The sequence below is a fragment of the Dreissena polymorpha genome, chromosome 3 (assembly GCF_020536995.1).
Source record: "Dreissena polymorpha isolate Duluth1 chromosome 3, UMN_Dpol_1.0, whole genome shotgun sequence".
NCBI lineage: Eukaryota > Metazoa > Mollusca > Bivalvia > Myida > Dreissenidae > Dreissena > Dreissena polymorpha.
In genome coordinates, this window is record NC_068357.1 from 143,279,133 (window position 1) to 143,306,283 (window position 27,151).

The 27,151-nt window shown below is 34.3% G+C and overlaps 2 protein-coding genes across 2 annotated transcripts in view; one reads left to right on the forward strand and one right to left on the reverse strand.

Annotated features, from left to right (window-relative positions):
• The window catches only part of LOC127871783 (integrator complex subunit 7-like), a 38,528-nt gene extending 33,672 nt beyond the window's left edge, over positions 1–4,856 (reverse strand). Inside the window, exon 1 of the mRNA XM_052414980.1 lies at positions 4,691–4,856. Within this exon, the coding sequence (XP_052270940.1) occupies positions 4,691–4,805 (115 nt within the window). The 5' untranslated portion in view covers positions 4,806–4,856. The remainder of the gene's footprint in view (positions 1–4,690) is intronic.
• LOC127871788 (COMM domain-containing protein 1-like) lies at positions 4,845–11,828 on the forward strand. Its single transcript, XM_052414987.1, has 3 exons — positions 4,845–5,050; positions 10,719–11,012; positions 11,274–11,828. The coding sequence occupies exons 1-3, from the start codon at positions 4,883–4,885 to the stop codon at positions 11,376–11,378; spliced, it is 567 nt and encodes a 188-aa protein (XP_052270947.1). The 5' UTR covers positions 4,845–4,882; the 3' UTR covers positions 11,379–11,828.
• The last annotated feature ends 15,323 nt before the right edge of the window (positions 11,829–27,151 follow it).

A 27,151-nucleotide genomic window follows, 5' to 3' on the forward strand; every position in this document is an offset into this window, starting at 1 on the left:
TTCAAAATGTGTGGCTCCATGAGATACATATGCATGCCAAATATCAAGTTGGTATCTTCAATATTGCCAAAGTATTTGTAAAATGAGCGATTTTAGCCACATATACTTGACCTCTGACCTTGAAGGATGACCTTGACCTTTCACCACTCAAAATGTGCAGCTCCATGAGCTACACATGCATGCCAAATATCAAGTTCATATCTTCAATATTGCCAAAGTATTCATAAAATAAGCGATTTTGGCCACATATATTTGACCTCTGACCTTGAAGGATGACCTTGACCTTTCACCACTCAAAATGTGCGGCTCCATGAGATGCACATGCATGCCAAATATCAAGTTGCTATCTTCAATCTTGCAAAAGTATTCAAAAAAAATGAGTGATTTTGGCCACATATATTTGACCTCTGACCTTATAGGATGACCTTGACCTTTCACCACTCAAAATGTGCAGCTCCAAGTTGCTATCTTGAATATTGAAAAAGTTATTGCAAATGTTAAAGTTGGAGCAAACAGACCAACAGACAGGGCAAAAACAATATGTCCCGCACTATAGTGGGTGGGGGACATAAAAAATATTTTAAAAATAACATAAGTATTGTAATTATTAGTTTTAGAGTGCTGAATCTTGGCTAATGCATATTGCCTTTACTGCCTTTGGAATTTTTTCTAAATTAATGAAGACAATAATTTGCATTTGTTGACGACTGACATTTCTTGAGGATATTGTTTTGTATTCATAAGTGAGAATGTTGGTGCCACGACCTTCCAAATATGTCAATTTATTAATTCACCTGGATTTTAATTCAGGTTTACTGATGCAAGACTTCTTTGTAGGAAATGTAAATTTGCAGTCAATGAACAAGAACGATGTTGAATTTAATAATCCTTAGTAATTTTACCAAACTGTCTATAAAATAATTAATCAGTCTTTGAAATTAGCTTTGAAAAGTTAAATGCCAGTCGGGCCAGTTACTTAAAAATTTTAACATGCCCAGCATATTTTTTACATGCCCGAACTTTTAAAAAAAGAATATAACAACTGGCTGCAGAGTGACATGGGCAATGTTTGACACGAGAACCACTGCTCCCTTGTCATTGACATAGGACTCTCCTATGTCCAATCCCTTTGCCTTTTCAAGTTTGCAAATGTCAACAAAGTCCCTAAAAGACTTATTTGGCAATATAATGAGCTGTTCTAAATTTGAAAGCTAATTTTTCATAGTCAGCTTCCTTCAACTGAATGAGACACCTGGCAGCCTTGGACTTGGACACATCTTGAGTAGACCTGGAATTTTTGACAATACTACGCTCATGTAGTTTGGTTTTTTCATGCACTTTAATTATACCTCCACAAACAAAGTTTAAGGAGGTATATAGGAATGAGCTTGTCTGTCGGTCCGTATTAACTTAAGTGTCCGCTCTCTAATTCAAGTTGTTTTCATCCGATCTTCACCAAACTAAGTCAGATGTATCTAGATGATGTCTAGGTCAACTTCGAATATGGGTCATGCTGGGTCAAAAACTAGGTCACAGGGTCACTTAGTGCGTTTAAAATATTGAGCATGTTGTCTGCTCTCTACTGTTTTCATCAGAGCTTCACCAAACTTGGTCAGAAGTTGTATCTAGATGATGTATAGGTCAAGTTTGAACATGGGCCATGCCGGTTAAAAAACTAGGTCATGGGGTCACTTAGTGCGTTTTAAACATTGAGCATGGTGTCCGCTGTTTTTTGTGAAGACAACATGCAAAATATTCTGTGTCAATGCGGCATTTGGGGGTATTCGTCACGCCTGTGACAAAGCTCTAGTTGTTTCAAGTTTAAGAACACTTGAACCTTCAACAAAACTGCACAACTTTTCTTTGGGTGTCACTGCTATGTCTGTACACCAACTACAGAACATGCCATTTTTGTACTGGAGCCACGGTCGATCGTTACACCAGTGCTCTTAAAAATAGCGTTTGCTGGTGTCCTCGTACCATTTCTTGGCTTCCCTTTTCTCTAAATCACTGTCAATTCTCCGTTTTTGAAGTGATTAACTGGGCTAGCCCCTTAGATACTGCTTAGCCTCTATGTCAACAATGACATTTGTTGACATTGACGAAAACGGAAGCGCATGACTTGATTGAAATAATCGATTCAAAGGGCATCTACTTGATTAATTTCTAGAGAAACCGTCGATAAGAACCAAATGTTACCGAAATGCATCGTTCAAAAACAATAACGATGACGTGCGCAAGCAGGTGCGTGTTGTTAAACCAATCAAATTTCATTGCTTTACAACTTCCAGCAAGTTGTTTGTTCGCAAAATTGAAAAAAAGATTTGCAAATACCAAGAACTACTTATGATTTTTTTTATAAACTGTCAATTGGCTTCAATAATATACATGCCTGACGGACGACAAACGTGAATTTTTGTATGTGCCCGGCAGTAAATTTTCTCGCCACGTTCAATCGGACGTGTGCTAATTTCTAAGACTGATTAATGTTTTAAAAAAATAATGTTACTTCAATTGATTTAGAACTTAAATCAATTGTGATATTTTAATCAATATAAACTAATAATTGTGCAAAAATACGGTACTTTAAAACTTTTCTTTTTTCGTCATTTGTGGTTGACGGCAGTGCTTTCCACAGGCAATTTAAAGGTCCCTCAGCGGGGCGCTTAAATTTCAAAATCAGAGTCCGCGGGGCGCCTGAAATTTTCCGATCAGTGTATTCTGACAGTTATTGCATCTTAAGATCAAAGCAATATGAACTTCACTGCAAATTTTGGAAGCCGATTTTCGATCCTTTGTCTCTTTACCCAGCTAAAGCCCGCCTAAAGGCGGAGCGTTGCTATATAAGAAAATCAATATTGGTCAATGGGAGCGCACGCTTTGTATGAGCGACAGCAGTAGGCAGGCAATACCTGCAGTTAAATCATGCAGACGACTCGTGACGTACATGTAATTGCCACAGAAATCTTTGTCAGTTACTTAGAAGACTGATGATGGCAAATGGCTGTAATTCTTGTGGACAACGTGAATTTCTTGCATAATTCCATAAAAATATTTATTCGACTTGTAAAGTGTTTAAACAAATTATCGTTGAATTCATTATGCAACTGTTAATATTTGTTGAAATCTCAAATGAAAATAATTAAATTTGTAATCCGAAACCCATTCCCGTAAGTCGATGTTAACGCGTTTTTAATCCGAAACACACTTCCGAATGTAAATGTTACCGCAACGTTAAAATATTCTTGCTTGAAATTAGCAGTGCAAATTTATTTTGTGTCGAATCTTTTTCTTAATTTAAAATAGCGCGCAAATTATGCAGCATGTACAACGTTGCGGCATTTGCATAGAAAGCGTGCGTGTATTCACTATTGAGCGTTTTAACAAGCACACAACACGTCAGGGGATTGACGCATGTTCAGAGGCAATATTTCATCAAAGCTATAAATAGTCACTTTAAATTTATTTGATTCTATAGAAAAACGGCAAGGTTTGTGTTAAAGAAATAATTGAGAGCTTTTATCGTAAATATTAACCAGAAAGTGATTTATACAAACGGAATAAACGGGATTATCGGGTAATAAATAGACACTTGAAAAGTAGTAAGTATACAGTAATAGAGTCAGGTTGAAATTGATGTATTGGGGAATCGTTCAAGTCGCGATTTTACAACCTATGCGGGAAAGTTTTAAAACAATTAAACAATATATGTACTTTTAAATGACTGAGGGATTATCTTCAAGAGACATAGCGCACCAAATGACGTCTTTTGACGCTGTTTTTCTTTGAGTTATAACGCACCACAGAACGTCAAATGACACGTTAAATTAAAAAAAAAATCAACGTCAGCAGGGGACACCCCTCTTCAACCACCCCTATCTGCCCCGGGGCGCCTGACAAAAATCCCGATGTAAGCACTGGTTGACGGTCCCTTTAAATTACATTTGTCTTTATATAAGGGTTATCTTTCTGTTGATTGGTCTATGTTATGAAATTGCTTAACTTTTTCTGTACAAAAACTTGGTCTTAGAAGAATACATAAAATGTTGTTGGCACAGCCTAAGTTGAAGTCTTTCCAAATCCATTCATTTTTAATAACCTTGTTTTACCAAAGTAGGAACAACAATATGCAATTTCATCACTATTAACACAAACGGTCAAGTTTCAATCAATGGCAGTTAGAACTTGAAAATATTCCCAACAAAAAAATAAGCATAGTTTGCATAGGGAGGTACTTGAAATCCCCACTGGGCCTGGAACCACAGGCACTCTGTATTAGCTGTTAGCCCTCCCTCCATGCTGCTTATAAAAGTTAACTCTACCAATTGTATTTTGGAATGTTTGTTTAAGTAACATGATGTGTGGTAAAATCTATTGATTTCTGGTAATTTTCAAAGTCATGTTCTTCTTCTTCTGGTACAGCACTCCTTCTAATTTAGAATCTAAATAGAAGATTTTGTGCCGGCGCCTATTGGTTACACACAGTAAGTGAAAAATCAATTTTTACCACACACTTTTTGTTTTGTGTATAACAAAATGGACAATTTTGTGTGTACGGAAAGGGTAACAGCTAGAGGGATAGCAGGCAATGCCGAATGCTTGTACCAGGTACGAAACATAACGGTACGAAACAAACTAAATTAGTCCATGTTGTTTGCACTCTACTTAAAATACATGCAATAATTAGTACCTCTGTCCAGATCAGATAATGCTGAATTTGCATCTTGTTCTTGGTCAAAGGGTGAAACGTCGTGTTTAAATGACTTTGTATGTGATTTGTGAAACGTCGAGACGGGCGCTGCCATCTTGACATCTGTATCAATGATATGAGTATAAAGAAGCGTTTGGTAACTTCATCTTGCAAAGGTCACATGACTTAAACATGGCGGACGACGCAAAAACATTTGCAGCATTGTTTAATGGCTTGACGAAGCGGTTATACTTTGATGAAAAAGATATAACAGACGAGTTTTTAAAAAATGAAATCTTCCCACAATTAAGCGACGAAGACTTCGCCGCACTAGTGACAAAATGCTCATCATTAATAAAGGTATTCAGTATATTCAATAACCCTCCCACAAAGGCCACATTATGATCATCCATAAATTGCCACTATATTTTAAGTAGAAAACAAAATGTCTTAGTATTCACTTTGGCATATATGTAAAGCCATTGATATAATACAGAGAAATCTTATCATTGCTACAGGAACAATAGTTCTGGCTACCATAACTTTAAATGTCGCTTTTTATGATTTTTGACTGGCGCGACTTTATACAGGTCTGTCAATACTATGTAAACTGTACGCTGAAGTTTCTTTAGCTACAGGAACAAAAATGTATTTTGTAAAGCCAACAGTTGGTCCATATAAACGGACTCCCAGAACCTTTGATAATTTTTGCTATGGCGGCTCTGGGAGTCCATATGCACTCCTGCATACACATGAGTGCAGTTTATTCTTCACTAAACAGAGTTACAGACGTCGTTCAAGAAAAATTGAGGAAAATAATGAATAAACTTCATAACCATGTTAAATTTACCTGAATGGAAACCTACCGATGTTATCCTTTGCATGCGTCCGATAAAAACACGAAGATGTTTCAACACACTTTTCTCGCTGACATTGTTATGTTTAAATTTGAAACGGTGTATTCTGTATCGAATACCACATCGTTATTAACTTTTTGGCTCCAACACATAATGCGACATACAAAATAATTAAATATTGGTGTAATGCGACCTGACCTATATTGGGTCAATTTTCCAATATGGCGGATACAGCGTACAAAACAAAATCTTTGTCAATGCAAATCAATTATTTCTTGCTTTAATGGTACCATTTGGAAGAGTTTGTGGTTTAGATAGTTAAATTTTAATAAGCTCTTGCAGTTTCAGTGTTCATTAACCTTTGAATTGTTGATAACATTTTGCATCGCTGGACAAGAGAGAGCGCATTGCAACTCTCAGCCTAAGCTGAGAGTTGAATTATTGCAACTAAGCCTACAGTGTGTCCTTTGTTTGAAAACGGGACTGTTCCGTCAAAAGAATTTACAGACGTTTCGCACCCAAGTATTTTCGCATCCTTGTTATTTCGCCCACATGACATTTCCGCCCTCGTCGTTTTGCCCACAATTTTAATTTGAATAAGAGGATATTTATCACGTCAATGATCAGGGCCCTCAATCTGTCAAATCCACGGCCGAAATTCGGCCGATTACCCCCCCCCCCCCTGAAAAGTATACTTTTTTCCCCTTTTTTGGGGAAAAAATCCCCCTAAAAAAAAATAAAAAAATCAATTTTTTATTTTATTTTATATATAGATAGATGTCTCATGATTATTATATCTCAATACTAATTTAATTTAATCTTGTCAAACATACTAAATTATGAAATAAGCAATGAATATAGTGCAAACATGTACACATGTAATAATTAGATAGTAAGTAAAAAAATCCCCCCAAAAGGGAAAATGCCGCGAAAATTCCCCCTGGTATGGGTAGCGACCCGCTTCCCCTAAAATGGATTGAGGGCCCTGATGGTTTAACTTATAGTCTAGTGTAGAAACAAAAAAAATAAATAATAATTTTCTGATCTATTTAATTGTTTATTTGATTTATCACTTCATTATTAATAATTATTAATAACCCTAGAAACAAAAACAGCATTTTATAAAATGATTTCTACTATTTAGCGAATAACAATAGAAGTACGCTTACAATTATTAAAAAAATATATAACCCTTAAAAACCTAAAAAACTTAAACTAGAAATTGTGATGTTTTCATGAAAAAAAAGCACGTAAATATAATTGAACCGCCTCTCCATGACGATCTTTATCTGATAGTAAAAATAACATTACGCAACAACATCGGAATGAAAATGTTCTATAAGATGAGATTCCCGCATTGAGTGGCATGTTTATGACACTTGTTCAGACTGTTAATCAATTCCCATTGAGGGAGAACTTGAAAAGAAAACTGAATAGTTTATTTATTGACAATTGAAGGCGTGTGTCATTAATTGATTGTTGTGCAAGCACCACTTTGTGCGTTAGCTGTCAAGTTAATAATTGGAATTTAACGCAGTTAATATGTTTAATTATGTCTTATGACTTAAACAATTATAATATGTCATCTCTTTTTTATTATTATTTCCATGCTTTCCAAAGTCATCTTTAATTGAATTTTATAAATTGTTTAATACTAATAAAATATCCCGCATTTATGAAACAAAATGCTTAATTTCAATGCATATTTTTATTAAATGTGAAATTGCACTACATGAATATGTTGTAGTTTTTTATGGGTAAATAAACTAAACACTGTTTAAAAAACATCAAGAGTTACGAAGTTCTATAATCATTAAAACCATATCCGATTAGTGATACTCTATTCCATCACCCCTAAAGGAGTTTATTTTGTTTTTACCAAATTGTTGCATTGCACTGAGATTGTTCTAAAACTACTCACTTTATTAACTTTTTACCATTTGTACCAGGAAAAACAGCAAAGCACAAATATAAATTGAATGAGTCGTAATTATTATACATTACAATATAGCAACACTGTTATTTTTTTAATAACTCAGGAACGCCAAATGTTTTCACATTTCGTTTTCTACAAATGGTAAGCAATATAGCTGCCATAACGAACACCTGTTTTATCACAATTACATTATGAGGGAATAAAATACATTGCTAATTTAAGACTCATGCTATTTAAATTTACGGTCAATTGCCTCAAATATATATATATATATGTATACCGGCTTTATGACCTGCTAATAAAAGATACTTGTATCGAATTAATTGGATTGTGATTATCAAGTCAATTTTTATTATGATTATATAATTATCACCAATTAAACTGTTTGTGTAAAAAAATAATATTTTTACATAAGCATTACAGTGTACATAATACAATATTTATTACACATATTCATCTATTATGTTACCTTGAATTACAATATTTTCAAACCACATCATGTAACAAAAGACAAACATCAATTGTAGTGCATTTTAATTACACATTTTATTCAAATCCCATCAGTGAACAAAATACACAATAATGATATGTGACAAAACATTGTTCCGCTAATTGGGGGACGAAACAACAAGGTGCGAAACAATGAGGGTGGAACCACCTTGAGCGCGAGACATCCGAGTACCCGTCAAAAGTAGGTTGCTGTGACATAGTGGTTATGGTGTCCGCATAGCTATCTGGAGGTCATGGGTTCAAACCCCATTGTGTGACAGTTCTTCAGATCTCCTTAAAGACACCAAGTGCTAGTTCTACCGAGTCCCATGACTCCTTGAATAGTCAAATTGCGTCGATGGTCCAGAGGAGCCCTGCAATTTATGGGAATAATAAGAAGAAAGATACACCCAGAAAATGCCTGCCAGCTGTATAACTGTCAAACATAGATGAAAGGTCAAATAATTTGATGGCAAAGAAGTCAGTTATCACACCAAAGATATGTAACAAAAAACAAGCAAATTATTTCTATCATACATTATAAAATGGCTTGTAATGGCAATCATAAAATTATTTTATATGAAATAATTACATCTTTATATCTTAAGCTTAAAAAGGGAAAGTTGATTTCCCACAAAAAAAATGTACACTTAATTTGGGGTATTTTTTTTCTGATTTCATATCAAGTTTCCATACTTTTTGCTACATTCAATATTTTTTTGCAAATTTGACATACTTTGAAAGAAGCATATGTTTCTAAAAGATTTTAAAGATTTCTTTGCTAAAACATAAATTTTTGTGGATAGTCATTTGCAAACATTATGAACAAAAAGTAAACACAACATATGTAGTGTCTCACCTACCTGTTTAAGCCTACCTAAGCTCTAAGTTCTCAAGCTGAGCTATTGTGATCAACTTTGAGATGGTGACCACTCTAAAGGCCACATTTTCCATCCAATTTTGATGAAACTTTGTCAGAATATTTTTTTCTGGAATATATCTTTACTGATTTAATCTGGGTCATGTGTGTCAAAAACACAGGTCACCATGTCAAATCTAAGAAAAATAATATAACCTCTAGAACCTCTCTCTTTTTATGACTAAATTTTGATGAAACCTGCTCAAAATTTTAATTTGAACAATATCCAAGCAGATAATCTCTGTCAAGTGTTTTTAAAACTAGGTCACAAGGTCAAATCTAAGAAAAACCCTATTACCACTGTATAGGCCACATTTATGACTCAATCTTAAAAAAGTTTTATGTTGACATTTTTTATGTTAAGAGTGAATCTAGTCATGAGAATCACCAGGTCAAAGCTTGGAAAAATCTAGTTACCAATCTAGATGCCAATATTATGACTTAATCTTGATGATACTTGGTCCGTTTTTTATCAGTATCAAGGCTGAATTCTAATCTGTGTCACATGCATTAAAAGATAGGTCACTAGGTCGAATCTTAGAAAAAATAACCATTTCCACTATAGACAAAAAATTAACTTATGTAACATGTGAGGCAAATCTTATAAATGTGGAATATAGTAGTGATGCTGTTACTCCCATTTGATCGCAGTGTTATTTATCATAGCTTAATTTAATTGTGTGTATTTATATGTTATTTGTATTTAATGTTCGATTGTTTTATGTCCCCTTTTGAAGAAGGTGGCATAAAGCAGCCCCACCGCCTTTCTGTCAGTTTGTACATGTATGCAAAAATTCCTGATTCAGCCATAATGGTGCCATTATGTTTAAATTTTAAAATAACTTTGCACTACTATCCATAATTATAAGAAGACATGTAGCATTTAGCACCTGTTTGGTTAAAGGTCAGATTTTGTAATGAAGCAGCTTGTTAAGACTAAATTTTTCATTTTTATTGCTATTTTTAGATTTTAAGCTTACCACACATGACAACCATGAGGCATTTGGTGTGTAACAGCCATTTCACTATCTCAAAGGTCAAGGCCTCATTTTGAGGTCAAAAGTCTAATTTGGCCATGAAACAGCTTGACAATTCCTGTTTTATCCATAACTTTGTGATATATTAATGGCTTTTAAAATATTTTGGCACATACAGGGGTATTTCAATTGTCATAAGGACACTCAGTATCTTACCTCAAAGGTCAAGGTCACACTTCAGAGATAAATAAATAAAACAGCTTATTTGGACTGTGAATTCCTTATTCCTCATTTTAACTTAACAATTACAATAACCATTAGAACACTGCATTTTGTGTGTAAAACTTTTCTCACTACATCAGTGGTCAGGGTCACTTTTAGAGATCAAAGATCGAATTCGAATAAAACGGCTTGACCAGGTTGTAACGTTTTAATATTCTTCTTTCAATTTAAAGACAATTTACAACAAATGGCAACCTTAGAAGAGTGCGTGTCTGATGTATTACCTCAAAGCAATGTCCCACTTATAGGCCATAAGTTAAATTTGGTCATGAACAGGTCGTGTTTGACATAAGCGAAGCTTTGAGACAAAAGTTGATTGTGCAGGCATCTGTGGCCTATGGACACCTGTCTTATTCATTTAGGTCTATCCAAGTGTTCTTTAATAAGTTTGTAACTTCTATCAGGTCAAGTCTCCAGCAATAGGTGTCTGCAAACTCTAAAGGGCAATCATCTGTTCAAAATTTTAGTGAAAACAAGCAATTTATTGTTTGTGTCCTTATCTGACATTATAGTTGATGACAAGTTTATGTGAATAACTTACAATGTTGTGAGATTTTGATGTTTACAGAGCTTGGTGTCAGCAGACATGGACTACAACCAGTGTGAAGCGTTCCTCACATCACAATTAAAAAAACCTGAAGGAGCAATAACTGAAAACCAAGCCAATGCAATCAGGAAGTTCTGGAAAAATCAGAAAAACAAAATTCATGAAGCAGTAATAAACAAATCATCATGGGGTCACTCATTGAAGCATGTGTCATGGAGAATTGACATTAAGTCCCAAGCCAGGCATATAGAAGATATTAACACACCTACTGCCATAATGGAACTTAAAATTGGACCAAATGCAACTGGTAGTCAGGTACAATTATTATACATTCTATTCATATGTTTCAAACACTCACTGAAATAACATATAAATAAATTTAGCCATGAAATAAAAGCCTTGGCAGTAGAATGTATAACAAACCTTTTAAACATTATGTGAAATAATTATTGTAATAATGAATGCTTTTATCAAATAAAGATATAACTTTTCCTAAAAGAAGTCCTATATCAATAAACACTTTATCAAACATTTGATAAATTACAATTTTAATATTTGTGATGTTTTATTTTTCAGGAGTCAGACGTTGTTCGGTTTGAAATGGATGAAAATAGGCTGTCAGAAGTTTTAAAGACCATGCAGGACATTGAACTTGAGGTCAACAGATATTGTGAACAGTGAACAGTATATCTTATATGTGTACATGAGGTCAACAGATATAATGAACGTTGAACACTATATCCTTTATGTGTATATGAGGTCAACAGATATTGTGAACATTGAACAGTATAGCCTTTATGTTTACATTAGGTCAACAATATTTACATATATTGTGAATAGTGAACAGTATAGCCTATATGTGAACAACAAATATGGTCAACAAATATTGTGAACAGTGAATAGCGTAGCTTATATGTACATTATGATACATGTTTACACTCATCAACTTTATTCATATGCCTAGTGTTTGTGGCCAAAATCAATATAACTAAATCTTATAAAAAAAGTTCTATTATCATATATATGAATTTTTGAAAAGTGTTCACTAATTTTCAATTTAACTACTATATATCTATTAAAATGTTTTTATATTCTCTATTTAGAATATACTATTAAAACAATATAAACTTATGATGTTCTAGACAATTGCCTCTGCTCAAATGAGTTTGTTTTATGATTTGTCAATACCAGTACTCCAAACTGTCAGTATTTTGTTAAAGAAAAGTCATTAAACAAAAAGAATATTTAACAAGATATACAAGAATACATACAGATTTATATATAAAATGTATGTGTTTTTTTTTTTAAATCTTTTTTTAAAAACTATTTAGATGTTTCAATAAAGCGGACCAATACTACGAATACACATGCTAAAATTTATTACTGAACCAGCTTTCCATACTTTTATTTTCATTCAACTGATATGGCAGTTAATGACCTCGATGTATCATTTTCGGCTCGGGTACTACTTAAATGTACCCCTGTTACTCTTAAATATACTCACGGAGCGTATATTAACAGGAGTTGAATCGAGTATTTGACCTTTACTGTAATAAATTCAATTTTTATGCAAAAACTTATTCGATTTTATTGGTTAATACGTTATCGTAATTGTTGCTTATTAATTCCTCTTGCAAAAAAATTATAACTTTTAGTATATTTCCGTTGTTATAAATGGATTTATAGCGCGTTAAACACAAAAAATAAACAGTTTATGTTTTACCCCCGCGCGTTTAACCGTGATTCATCTAGAGTCGGTGGTATATTTAAATGTACCCCGGATACGGTAAATATAGCTCGATTGGTCATTGTCGGCTCGGGTACTACTTACATGTACCCCGGGTACTCTTAAGTATACTAACATGCACCCCGGGTACGGTAAATATACTTAAACGTACGCGGGAATTTGAACGCTAAATCGGTCGTTGTCGGCTATTTTTGTTAAATTAATTTTGTTAACATTAGTGTCTTTTTGCTGTTAAATGGCCTTTATATCATCGAAACTCATACTCAAAAAGCATGGTGATGTAGTGTTTTTTTTAAAGAGAAGTTCATTTAAGATAAACAATATCGTTTTACAGTATCGTTAGAATTTATAACGACATCAGATTTTGGGCGGGCAAACAAATCGGGTACAGTCTAATATAGCCCGGGTATGTTTAAGTATATTTACCGTACCCGGGGTACATGTAAGTATACTTAAGAGTACCCGGGGTACATGTAAGTAGTACCCGAGCCTACAATGACCAATCGAGCGTAAATATACTAAAACGTACCCGAGAATTCTAACGCTAAATCGGTCGTTGTCGGCTTTTTTTCTTCAAATACTTATGGTCATATTTTTGTCAAAATTGTGTACAATAACCTCTATATTATCGAAATTTATACTACAAGAAGAATGTTGAGGCAGTTTCTTTTTCGAAGTGAATTCTGTTTCGTATTCCGTGGTGCGTTTAACGACATCGGATTTTTGACTGGGATAACACTCAGATACAGTATAATTTGGCGGGAACGTGTTCGTATTTTTTCCGTACCCGTGGTACATTTAAGTATACTTAAGAGTACCCGTGGTACATTTAAGTAGTACCCGAGCCGACAATGACCAATCGAGCATTAGTTACCAACCTTAATTACAGCTGATTCTTTATCAGATCAACGGAAGAAAAACGGAAAAATCCAATACTATTTTACTAAGTGATCAATAAAACCATAAGTTCATTGTGTAAAGCCAAAAAAATTTTTACAGAAAAATGTTTTATTTTAATATGCATATTTATTCCTTTTCATTATTGTTTCATAATTATAAGAAAACGCAGATCATTGGGTAAATTCGTGACAATTGGATATAATGTATCCATTTTTGCTAAAACTCAACAGAAACAACAAAACTGTTTGGTTTGATCATTTTCGGTATTATTGTGTGTGAGATATGTTTTAATAAAATTTCGCATTTTGACTGTACTAAATTCTCCGGGGAAGACATACTGGACTATCGATAAACGTCGATAACAGAATTGCTTTTAAGATGAGGAAACAAAAACGTCCGAAATAATATTGTGTCATGATAAGACTGAAATCGTTTCATTATCTAACGACAAATGTTTTCCGTACTCGTCAGTCGGTATGGAAATCGTTCTTGAAAGACTGAAAGGCTACCGAAATTTGCAAGTTTGATATAAATAACACAGTTTGACTTCAATTTGCTATTGAAAAGTATTGTGCTTAGATGTATAAGAAACATTGATATATTTATAGACCTGCGTCATGCGAAAATGGATCTAATGTCATATGCGGCTAGCGTCGCTATGGTCCAGCCTGCGCATCTCGCAGTATGTCAGGAGATACCTAATGAGACCACGCAATCTTGCGTGATTTATAGCGGACAGCGCAGCTCCTGACCAGACTGCGCAGGCAGGGCTATAGTTACGCTAGCCAACGCGCCATAGACCCATTTTCGCATGACGCGGCCCGAAAAGTATGATTTGAATTTGTCGAAAGAAAACTACATATATTTGAATACAATATATTTCGATGGTGAAAAAATAAACTGATAATAAGCAATGTGAGGGCCCATATTATGTGATCTCCCGCAGTGTACTTTTTATTTACGAACATTTACGTGTGGTTTGAATACACGTGCAATTAATAACACACATTTCACGCGGTGAATATGCGACAAACAAGTGACATAAAACCACAACAACAATTTAAACCTTTATGTTTAATTATTTAAAACGTAATTTTCTAGCTTTATTTAAAAGTCATGATATTTTATTTTAGCGTTTCCGATCGACAAAATCGCCAATGGCGACTAAATTTGTCAGCTGGCGATTTACGTTGAAAATGTAAACGAAAAGGGCCATTGTAAAAAAATCAAGGTTACTCTATAAATGTTATAGTATTCATTAGTATAAAAGAGCTCGGTCAACAGCTTGAGCGTGCACATCGCGACAGGGCGAGAGTCGCCGAAGATTTTCTAGAAGACCCCGAAGAATCACAAAGCGCAGTGGTAATTGTTCGTAGGTGGAAAGTCGTTTCATTACATTGTCTGAGGAGGGTCTGATATGAGATTTTTTGCGGGCGGCTCTGTTAATCAAGCGAGTACCGTCATTCTTCGACCCGGACGTCCTCTTCTGCTTACTTTGCTGACTCCCAGAACTTCTGGATCGGAAGGATCGCCAAGAGGAATGGTATGGGGGTGTCCGTAGGTGGATAGTGGTTTCACTACATCGCCGGAAGAGGGACGGGAGCAGCGGCGGTGGCAGCGTAGAGGACGGGCGGGCGCACCTTGGGCATAGATAAAGGCCAGGATTTTGAGAGTTGGCCCTATGAAGATAGTGGAAGTTTCCCAGGACGGCGGTACCCAGTACGCTCTAGGGTTCGGATTGACGGCTTGTGGCTTCTGAAGAGGCCATACAAGCGGCAGCGCACACGAGGAGCGTGAAGAATGTCTTTTTTATTGTCAGCACTCCCTTTGCGAAGTAACCTTGTCCTTTTAAGGGCAACCAAACATGAATTGTCGTTAAACTGTCTACCAGTGCACATTAAGGTCTCATTTGCCACCGTGCACTGGTCTATTTTGATCAAAATTATTTCGTAAATTAAAATTTTACAAGCCACATTACAGTCATGTGTGCTAACAAAGATGCGTCACGGGAAATTCTCAGGTTGCTTTCTAGTCGCCAAACTGTAATTTTCGCCGTCCAATCTGTTCTTATAATACTTAAGAGGGCGGGTTTACTGGACTATTACATTTGATTGACGTCGGTCAATCAAGTAACCGTTTACCGCAGATTGTTTAACAAATATTTACAGTTTTACAATTTACGTAATATAAAACGGTAATTAATATAGTACATCAAAGACAATGTCGGGCATCATCCTCACACCTTTTAACTATAAACAATAATTACGTATGAACAGTTAAAAGCAAATGGTGAGCAATTGAATCCTTATGGCGAGTAAATTGTGAAAAAAAACAACCGTTAAAGAATCTACGCGGTAACAATTAAATTTCAGTGCATGTAAATTTCGTTCTTCTATAGCCATGTGTTAATATTTGCTGATTGTTCTTATTAAGTCCCTTCGTAAGCATAAGAAACGTTTTTTTTATAAGAGTGCGAAATTGTTGCTGCTGTCTGTCAAGTTCTTCTCATAAAAAGCGTGCACGCGTGTTGCAACAGACTAAGTGCTAGCTGTAACTAAATATAGACGTGAAATTCAGTACATTAAAGCAAAGACCTATAGATAACATTGTTATCTAGGTCTTTGATTAAAGCGGGTATATACGATTTTGTCAAATATTTATGAATTTATATAAACTGTGTAAAAAACTTATTATATATATATTTCAATATAAATTAAAATAAAAGTTAAGAAGAACATGTGTCGAAAAATGCGAAATAAGCCAGATATTTAATTCTGAAATTGAAAACGGCTGTACAGCCGAATTCGCCAGCATGTATACCATACATGTACGATGTGCATCTAAACTTACGAGGGGTGTTCCAGAAGTTAGTGGATTTTCGCTATAACTTTCATTTGGTAACATAAATGGACAAACAAATAGCATGTTAAGAATATTTCGTCCTTTCCAAATCTTCTCTCCAAACATCATGGAAATACATAAAACAATAAATATATATCAGAGATTTAAACATGTGCACAATGCGCACACCGACGCACGTGTAACGTTTCTGTTCAACGTCAATGACGTTATGAAGTTAACAACTGTCAAATCTTTTCCACATAATCACCTCCAACGCGAATGCACTTTATGTGTCAGGAAATCCACTTGTCAAAAGTGTCTCTATACCAGTCAGCGTCAAAAGACGACACGATTCGCTTTGCTGCAACTGTAAGTTCCTGTTTACTTGCAAAGCGAATACCGCGCAACTGTGATTTAACTTCCGGGAAGACGCGGAAGTCCATAGGGGCCAAATCCGGGCTGTAAGGAGGACTTAGACGCTGTAACGTGAAATTTGCCGTATATTCCGTTTATCAACGACATTTAAACCAAATTTAAATTCGCGTAACGCTCATACTTATAATAAAATACACGCGTGCGCCGCATGTCGTTACTGAGGTCTCTATGGCAACGCATTTCAAACGCGCTTTATGGAATTCATGCATTTTTAGCTTATATATAAAGTCCGTGATATTTGGTTTGTATAATATGTAAATTTCATTGACTTTTACCAGCAAACTAATAAGTTATAGCGAAAATCCACAAATTTCTGGAACACCCCTCGTAGTTTAACGGTTTATAATACAAAGACGAATGCTTCAGTTATTGTAGGAAAATATGTACGTCACTATCGGCTCGGGGCGCTAATTTGTCTTTGCTGCATTTTATGAAATTCGGCTTTAATTTATAATTTTTCTTGCCTATTTTGTGTTATTGTAACATATTTTATCAATATATTACAATTAAACACATATAAAAAATCGTATATACCCGCTTTAATCGGAATAAATGCACACGATGAGAAAGTATCGTCTAATTGAAACTACTGGTCATGTATATTTGTTTCTTATATGAATATAATTGTTGAAACAAATGATGACATCACTTTCCCCACGAGCCAAATATTTCCCGCTATATTTGTGACATTTTAACACAAAAGTTTACAGTGATGTGGTTCTTACATTTGCAAAATATTGAGAGTAGGGATGGTTTTCATGTTGATTTTTCTAAATAAAAACAAAATATGTGCGTTAAGATCATGAAAATGATTTTACATAGGTGGCCGATTTTTTACGTACAGGCCGGAATTACGTACATGACCAGTATAGAAAAATACGTTATTTCACGAATTTATATTGCAGTAGATGGTACGTTCAAAAAATATTTGTGACGGGTGGGAGAGTAGAGGAGTTACACGTTAATGTCAGTACATGAAAATGACTAAACATAAAAAGGAAATACATTAAATAAAGTATTTAATTCCAGGAGAACATTATTAAAAAATAAAATGTGGTTTGATTGAGAATTTAATACAATGCTAGTTGATACCAAATGCATTTATTATTAGAATTATTTTCATTCTTTGTTAGACTCGCATACTTTTCCTTAGCGCCAATTAACTTAAATATACGTTGAATTTCTTTTTGAGCTCATCAATTTTTTGAAAAAAAAATTATGAGCTATTGTCATCACCTTGGCGTCGGCGTTGGCGTCGGCGTCGGCGTTGGCGTCGGCGTCCGGTTAAGTTTTGCGTTTAGGACCACTTTTCTCAGAAAGTATCAATGCTATTGCATTCAAACTTGGTACACTTACTTACTATCATGAGGGGACTGGGCAGGCAAAGATAGATAACTCTGGCGTGCATTTTGACTGAATTATGTGCCCTTTTTATACTTAGAAAATTGAAAATTTTGGTTAAGTTTTGCGTTTAGGTCCACTTTTTTCAGAAAGTATCAATGCTATTGCATTCAAAATTGGTACACTTACTTACTATCATGAGGGGACTGGGCAGGCAAAGTTAGATAACTCTGGCGGGCATTTTGACAGAATTATGTGCCCTTTTTATACTTAGAAAATTGAAAATTTGGGTAAAGTTTTGTGTTTCAGGTCCATTTTATTCCATAAGTGTCAAAGCTATTGCTTTCATACTTGCAACACTTACTAACAATCATAAGGGGACTGGGCAGGCAAAGTTATGTAACTCTGACTGGCATTTTGACAGAATTATGTGCCCTTTTTATACTTAGAAAATTGAAAATTTGGTTAAGTTTTGTGTTTAGGTCCACTTTATTCCTACAGTATCAAAGCTATTGCTTTCATACTTGCAGCACTTATTAACTATCATAAGGGGACTGTGCAGGCAAAGTTATGAAAGTCTGACTGGCATTTGGACGGAATTATGGGCTCTTTATACTCAGAAAATTGAAAATTTGGTTAAGTTTTGTGTTTTGGTCCACTTTACCCCTAAAGTATCATATATATTGCTTTCATACTTGGAACACTCGCAAACTATCACAAGGGTACAGTAAAAGGACAAGTTGCATAACTCTGGATGTCATTTTTACGGAATTATGGCCCTTTTTTGACTTAGTAACTTTGAATATATGGTTAAATTTTGTGTTTCGATCCACTTTACTTCTTAAGTATCAAGGCTATTGCTTTCAAATTTCAAATACTTTCATGCTATCATGAGGTTACTGTACCTGGCAAGTTGAATTTTACCTTGACCTTTGAATGACCTTGACTCGCAAGGTCAAATTATTAAATTTTGCTAAAATTGCCATAACTTCTTTATTAATGATTAGATTTGATTGATACTTTGACAAAACTACTCTTACCTGACATACCACAATAGACTCCACCCAAACCATTCCCCCTGCTCCCCCCCCCCCTCCCCCCACCCCATCCCACACCCCTTTTATTATTTTTTTTAAGATCATCTCACAAATGACCACCACACCCTCACACTATACCCTCCCCCCCCCCATTTTTTTTTAAACGGTTAAAAAAACACAACTTTTTATTTTTATTATTTTATGTTTGAAATACCGTCCAACCATCGCACCCAAGAATCCCCCCCCCCCGAATCCCCCCTAATTTTTTTATTTCATTATTTTTTTTTTAAAGATCATCTCACAAATTACCACCACACCCTCACACTATACCCCCCCCCCCACCTCACCTCCCCCCATTTTTTTTGAAAAGGTTAAAAAACACAAATATTTATTTTTATTATTTTATGTTTGAAATACCGTCCAACCATCGCACCCAAGAATCCCCACCCCCACCCCCCCACTCCCCCCCCCGATTTTTTTGAATGCATTTTTTTCGCATTTTTTGAAGATAATGTAATAAATGTCCACACCCCACACTATACAACCCTCTTCACTCCATCCCTCCCTCCTTTGTGATTGAAAATGAGAGTCCCTTCACCTGTAACAAGAAAATAGATGGGCGGTGCTCTTGTTTCATCATTGTAATCATAAGTGGAGATTGTATGAATCCTGTATCAAAGTATGAGAGATTGCATGCATATCAATTGCATTTTCCTCCTTGATGTTTTTTGTTGTTGTTAACAATATCACCACTGTAGACTTTTTAAAGTATTAGATTGATGTTTGCATTTTTCGTGGCCGTTCGATTGGCCTACTTTCAAAAGTCGAACTTCATGTCCCCTGACTGTAAGTAATATGAAATACGTTCAAAAAGCGAACAACTGCAGTGCCTTCATTAGCCATTGGGAAACAGTCTTTTTTTTTTACTTTTTGCAATTTGGGAACATCCTGTATGAGGCTGTATTTTTGAGAAAAAAATCACTGAATCGATATTTTAGTTACTTTTTAGTTTTTATTGTGTGCTACGTTAAATTATATTATGTCTTTTGTATTGATTTTGGGCTTAATTTAAGTTAAACCCGTTGTCTCAGATTAAGTGAGGACGCCACTTTGTTTGTTTGAAGTCGCGCGATGGGATTGTGTTCAGATATGAAAATCGGCTCTGGACCAATGTATGTCCATATTTTCCCGCCGGATACGAATAACGGACTTTTGATGATGTTTGGTAACCGGGCGGACGGCTTCGTTTATTATTTTTTAATCGCAGAATTTTATGTTTTAAAATATATATTCGAATGTACTGTTTTTTATGATATTTGTTAACCTGGCGAACGGCTTCGATTATTGTTTTTATTGCAGAGGTTTTACCCAATGTTACTGTACAGTAGAGTGTAACCTAAACGTTATTGATGGTGAACCCGCTAAAATCGCGATATTCTTTTGCAACACTCTGGATCAGCAGACGATTTATTTCATAAATCAATCTCTGGGTTAATAGTCGCCATCTTTCGAACTACTTTCAAAAGTACAACAACAACAATAACAGTAGAAGACAATTTAATTGCGAAAAGTTGAAAAAATGAGTACATTTGTCACGGTTGATGAGTGGAATAGTGTTATTTTCAACTGTGTATGAAGCATGTGAACTGGTAGTGGAATAACCGAATTGTTGGTGGAAATGGAATTTAGAAATATATCTAGTAATTCATCATCGTGTAGAATTATCATCAGCATTATTTCTGTGGAACCTTGCACTATTCAAAATACAAGTGTTTCATAGATATGGTGCTTTTGACATAGTTCACTAACCATCAAGACTAAAATGATTCATGCACACAGGTAAAGTAAATAATTGAATTTGTGCAGAATGTTTATTTTTTACAAATTATTATTTAATTTGACCAATTTATTTTAGATTGATTGCACTGAAACTCAAAGTCTAAAGCTTAGTAAGACACTTAAGCCAGTTTTCTGAGAAGAAACAATACTTGTTCAGAGTATAGCAGGCTCATGCGGCCTCTGGTTTATTTATTTGGCCTCGGCCTTTATCCTGGGTCGCTTTGATTTCAGGTGTTTAGCCCCCATATCAACAAGGCTCTTGACCCTATATGTAGTTATTTATATTGTTTAAAGATTTTGAGAACCCTCACTCGGTGCCAGTGGGGATAAAACAGGGACCTTCTTATAGCTAGAAGAATGCATCAAATATGCCAGCAACACTTTATAATCAATAACTTTATAATTGATGATTCTGTTCTTATAACTACATTACTAATTTACCAAAACAATGTGAAACACATTTTTATGCCCCCAAAGGAGGGCATATAGTGATCGCACTGTCCGTCTGTCTATCCGTCACACTTTGCATTTAGGTTTTGAAAAATGCTCATAACTTCTATGTCGCTTCAGATGTAACATTCATATTTGGTATGCATGTGTATATGGACAAGGCCTTCCCATACACACACAAATTTTGACCCCTTTGACCTTGAACTTAGGGTCGGCGTTTAGGTTTTGAAAAATGCTCATAACTTCTATGAAAGCGGTTATCGGGGGCATATGTCATCCTACGGAGACAGCTCTTGTTTTTGCTACTGTCCTCTGCACAAACCATGATATATCTGCATATATGCATCCAACCAAATCAGTAAAACTATTTGGCACTTTTCAGTAAACTTATTGCATGTTAACTTTTCAACAATATATATATATATACATGTATATATAATTATATATAACAGATCTTGAAAAAAACACACATCAAACTTCAAATTGTATTACTAAATTATAGGCTTTAATTGGTATTGTGACATTGACACCACTCATGCATGATACTATACAATTATACAACTATGGAACACATTATTTATGAGAAATTCCAATACATCAACATATCGTCTCAGATTTAAGGCAGATAATCTAGTGCTTTTTTGCTGCCATTTTTACTATTACACATATTTTCATTTTATGTTATGATGCATTGATTTTGTTTCTAAATTAACCAAGCAATCATGTTAAACTTTTGAAGAAAGGTGTTGTCTGATAAATATAGAAAATATAATCACTACAAAGTGAACAAAATTCAGTTGAATACTGTGACCAACAAAGATTTGCCAAAGAGCAATTCAGATCATGATTTAAATTAAATACAAGTAATATGAAAGTCTGCCTATTGGATCCCAGTTAAGACTTATTTGTCAAATCTGCACATTAATTTTCCCTTAGCCATGTAGAATTGGGGACTAAATACCATCAAGTCATGTAAAAAGGAGCAGGGTATAGCACGCTGCTATTGATCTCTTGAGCTTTCACATGAATTTTACGGGCAATTTTTATACAACAAATGATATTATATAGTGTAATGATAAAGCATTATGAGCACAAATTATACCTCTTACTAGTGGTGCAAAAATCATTTAAGTGTCACATTTCAAAAGAAAATTTATATAAAAAGGTATTATTAATTGTTAAAACGTTATAAAAGGTTATTTCAATTCACTAAAGCATTTAATTACAAGAACAAGTGCATTTTATGTCCATTACAATACATGTAACAGTATTGGCATTGTATTTATCTGCATTTGATGTGCATTTAATACACTTAAAAATGCAGACAAGACACACTTCTAACAGAAACAAATGTATTTTTTTCTGCATTTTTCCAGCATTAATACTCTTCAAGTGTATTTTTTATCATCCCAAATACACTTTACAAGGAAAAAGGTATGTTAAAATGCATTTTTAGTTTGTTTTAAGTATATTTTCAAATGCATTAAGACACTCTTTTCTTTTGCAAAAAATGATGAACAAAAACTTGAAAATATTTAATATACTAAAGTGTAGTAATTATTAAAGTTTTGTATGAGCATCAAAAACAGTGTCAAATTCATACCAGTGCCTATTTAGTAGCAGTAGGCCTTATATGGTTTACTTGTGGTAGAAATAATGCATTTTGTATAATACAACATACATAAATTAAAAAATATAGCTGCCCATACAGTTCAATACAATGTTCAATTAACTACACTGTGCAAAGTTGAAATATGACATCAAGCTTGGAATAATCTTTTCAATAATGAATAATATGCTGTTTTAATTTATAAGTGAAATAAACACTTGCATATAAAAACTGATTTTACATCAAAACTAAATGTTTAATTTGATTTTTAGCTCCACTGGCCAAAGGTCCTGTGTCCATCGTGCATCCATGCATAAACTTTTCCTTTAAACATCTTCTCCTAAACTACTGGTCCAATTCTGATGAAATTTCTTAGGAATGTTCCTGGGGTGAACCTCTTTCAAATTTGTTCAAATTATGCCCCTGTGTCAAATTTGACTCTGCCCTGGGGGTCACAAAATTGAAAATTTGCTTAAATAAGGCCTATTTTGTGAAAACTTTCAAAATCTCCCGTCCATAACCATTGGGCCTAGGGCTATCAAATTTGGTATGTAGACACATCTAATAGTCCTCTACCAAATTTGTTCAAATTATACCCCTGGGGTCAAATTTGACCCTGCCCCGGGGGTCACAAAATTGAACATATGCTTATATAGGGTATATTTTGTGAAAACTTTACAAATCTTCTCGTCCATAACCATTGGGCCTAGGGCTACCAAATTTGGTATGTAGTGGCATCTTATAATCCTCTACCAAGTTTGTTCAAATTATGCCCCTGGGGTCAAGTTTGACCCTGCCCCGAGGGTCACAAAATTGAACATATGCTTATATAAGGCCTATTTTGTGAAAACTTCAAAATAATTCTTGTCCATAACAATCCGGCGTAGGGCTATCAAATTTGGTATATAGTGACATCTAATAGTCCTCTACCAAATTTGTTCAAATTTAATCCCTTGGGTCAAATTTGACCCTGCCCCGGGGGTCACAAAATTGAACATATGCTTATATAATGCCTATTTTGTGATAACTTAAAAAAAAATCTTGTCCATAACCATTAGGCCTAGGGCTACACAATTTAGTATGTAGTGACATTGTATAGTCCTCTACTTAGTATGTTCAAATTATGCCCCAGGGGTCAAATTTGACCCTGCCCCGGGGGCCACAAAATCAATTATATGCTTATATAGTGCCTATTTTGTGAATATTTAAAAACTCTTCTTGTCCTTAACCATAAGGCATAGGGCTACCAAATTTGGTATGTAGTGACATGTTATAGTTCTCTACCAAGTTTGTTCAAATTATGCCCCTTGGGTCAAATTTGACCCTGCACGGGGTCACAAAACTGAACATACACTTATATGGGGCCTATTTTGTGAAAACTTTAAAAATCTTGTTGTCCATAACCATTGGGCCTAGGGCTACCAAATTTGGTATGTAGTGACATCTAATAAACCTCTACCAAATTTGTTCAAATAATGCCTCTTGGGTCAACTTTGACCCTGCCCCAGGGGGTCACAAAATTGAATAAACGCTTTTAAAGCGCCTATTTTGTGAAATCTTTAAAAATCTTCTTGTCGAAAACCATTTGGACTATGGCTACCAAATTTGGTATGCAGTAACATCTTATAGTCCTCTACCAAGTTTGTTCAAATTATGCCCTTTGGGTCAAATTTGATCCTGACCTGCATGTCACAAAATTGAACATTATATACGCTTATATCTTGCTTATTTTGTGAAAACTTTAAAAATATTCTTGTCCTTAACTCTAGGACCTAGGGCTACCACATTTTGTATGTAGTGAGATATAGTAGTCCTCTACAAAATTTGCTCAAATTATGCCCCTGGGGTTAAATTTGACCCAGCCCAGAAGGTCACAAAAGTGTACATGTGCTTAAATAGGGCCTATATTTAAGTATTTGCACATGCAGAGAAATTTGTTTCAGCCTTTTTTCAGCAGTGGAGCGATACAGGGCCATCATGGCCCTCTTGTTTAAATACTCAAAAAATGAAACCGGTTTCATGCTTGCATGAACACAGTTTATAAATGCTGTCAGAATTATAAAATATGCAATTACTATAAATACAAATGCCAGGGAAAAGTGCTTTTTGTACTAAAAAATTCGAATGAAAATTACAATAATACATTCTGAATACTTTAGTATGTAATTAACAGTTTTGTCTGAGAAAATCACTAAATTTTATATATTTATTCAAATTCACATAAATCATTTTTCAAAAACACATAATTACTTCAAATCCTTCCACACAATACTGAAAAAAATGCACAGTTTCTGATTGTTATTGATTCTTTATTAATTTATACATGTACCATTTTTTAATCTTGATGCATCCTCAATTGTATAATGCACATCTTAATCTGTTTTAACAATTATAATATAAAGATTAAGGCTGACTCAGTAAAATAATAATCCATGATTTCTGCAGTACTTGCAGACAAACTAGGAATACTGCTGTGATATTATCTATCTATCTAATAGGATATAAATTTGGCTTCAATAGAAAAAAAATCAAAGCATACACATGTATAAAATGTGTATGTATATATTAGTTAAACTTAAATTGATTGGCCATCGATAAAAAGATATTATAATATATGTATATATATATATATATATATATATATATATATATATATATATATATATATATATATATATATATCCTTGTAAAACTAAAAATTAAATATGTATGTTTCTATTACATCATTTAGGACTTTTATTTTCAGACAAAGTAGAGTGAAGCTTAAAACAGTATCCAATTGTAACAGTCAATTTTGAGAAAATCAACCTTATAATTATTTTCTGTGTTGGCCAATGTCATAATTGGTATAAAATGTATATTGAACTGGAAGTTTTCTTTATTTTAAATGATAACATTTGCTTGGTCAGCCATAATTGTCACAATCAAGTGGTCTATTTACACTGTAGTTTTCTCACTGACTATGGGTTTGTTCCGAGAATGAGCCACACAAAGTATCGTTGGGGAGATGAGTTGTCAATTTTATGTTTATCAGTCTTTCATAATCCAGTAAACCTGTAAAAAGGGAATTTGTAACTAATAATCACACAATATACACAATTAAAATTGTATGCATTTAGATTTATTTAGTACTGCACATTAATCATTTTCTAAAAATATGTAGCAACATTACATTATATAATGCTGCAATACTAAAGTAATTTACTAATTAAAGGTCGCTGATGTGTAATGGATGTGGTGTCCACCTAATGATCTGGAGGTCACTGGTTTGATCCCCAGTGTGTGAGCATTCTTAAGAAATCTCCAAGAGACACCCAAGTACTGGTTCTAGGCCCAGGAAACGAACTCAAGAACATTTCACATACATGTACGTAGTTAGTACTTTAAATTTAATCGAACTAAAAATGGGTTAAAACTAACAACTGAAACCCTTATTAAAACATTTTATTTTGAATCAAGCAAATGTGCAAATTCATTAAAAACAATGAGTAAAATTTAAAAATTCTACTTTAAAGTAATCATGATAATTGAGATCATTTTCAGAATATTTAATGATGATAATGATACAATTATATATTCCCTAAATGATAAAAATAAAACATGTCATGTTAATTTATGAAAAAAAACGTTTTAATTTTATCAATATCATGTTAATTACAACTAGATACAGGCAATTAGATCAGAAACGTGCATTAATTATATTAATGAACAACCCAGACATTTGACATTTGTAGTGATTTATGGTCACTATTTGATTAACGTTCTATACATGACCTGTCATAAAAGGTATTTTTTTAGCCAGTACTACAATCGGCAATGATAGTCTGTATTGCATACATATTTCAACGTCTATTATCGATTCGCTTCCTCAAACTGAACAAATATTTAATGTTTACATCGCGAAACGTAATGCATCCAGTTTCACTTTCGGTTTGGTTGGTTTTGTAAACACCGTAATTTTATCTTAAAAATTGGATGATAGGGTGATTAAATAAAAATGGAAAAGTAAATCACTTGGATAATAGGTCAAAATGCAACACAAATGAACGTTAATAGTGCTATTTATATCAAAGTTTCGGTAAAAAGTTTGGCGCTAGTTCAACGCGCATCGTATACAGCCTCATAACAATAGACTGACAACCTTTTGGGTAGTAAAGTAGTAATACAAGGCAATATGGCGACCGTTAGCCACGAGGCCTATCTTACGGAGGAATCCGAGATAGCCGATGTATCACGATTGCTTTTGCAATTCATT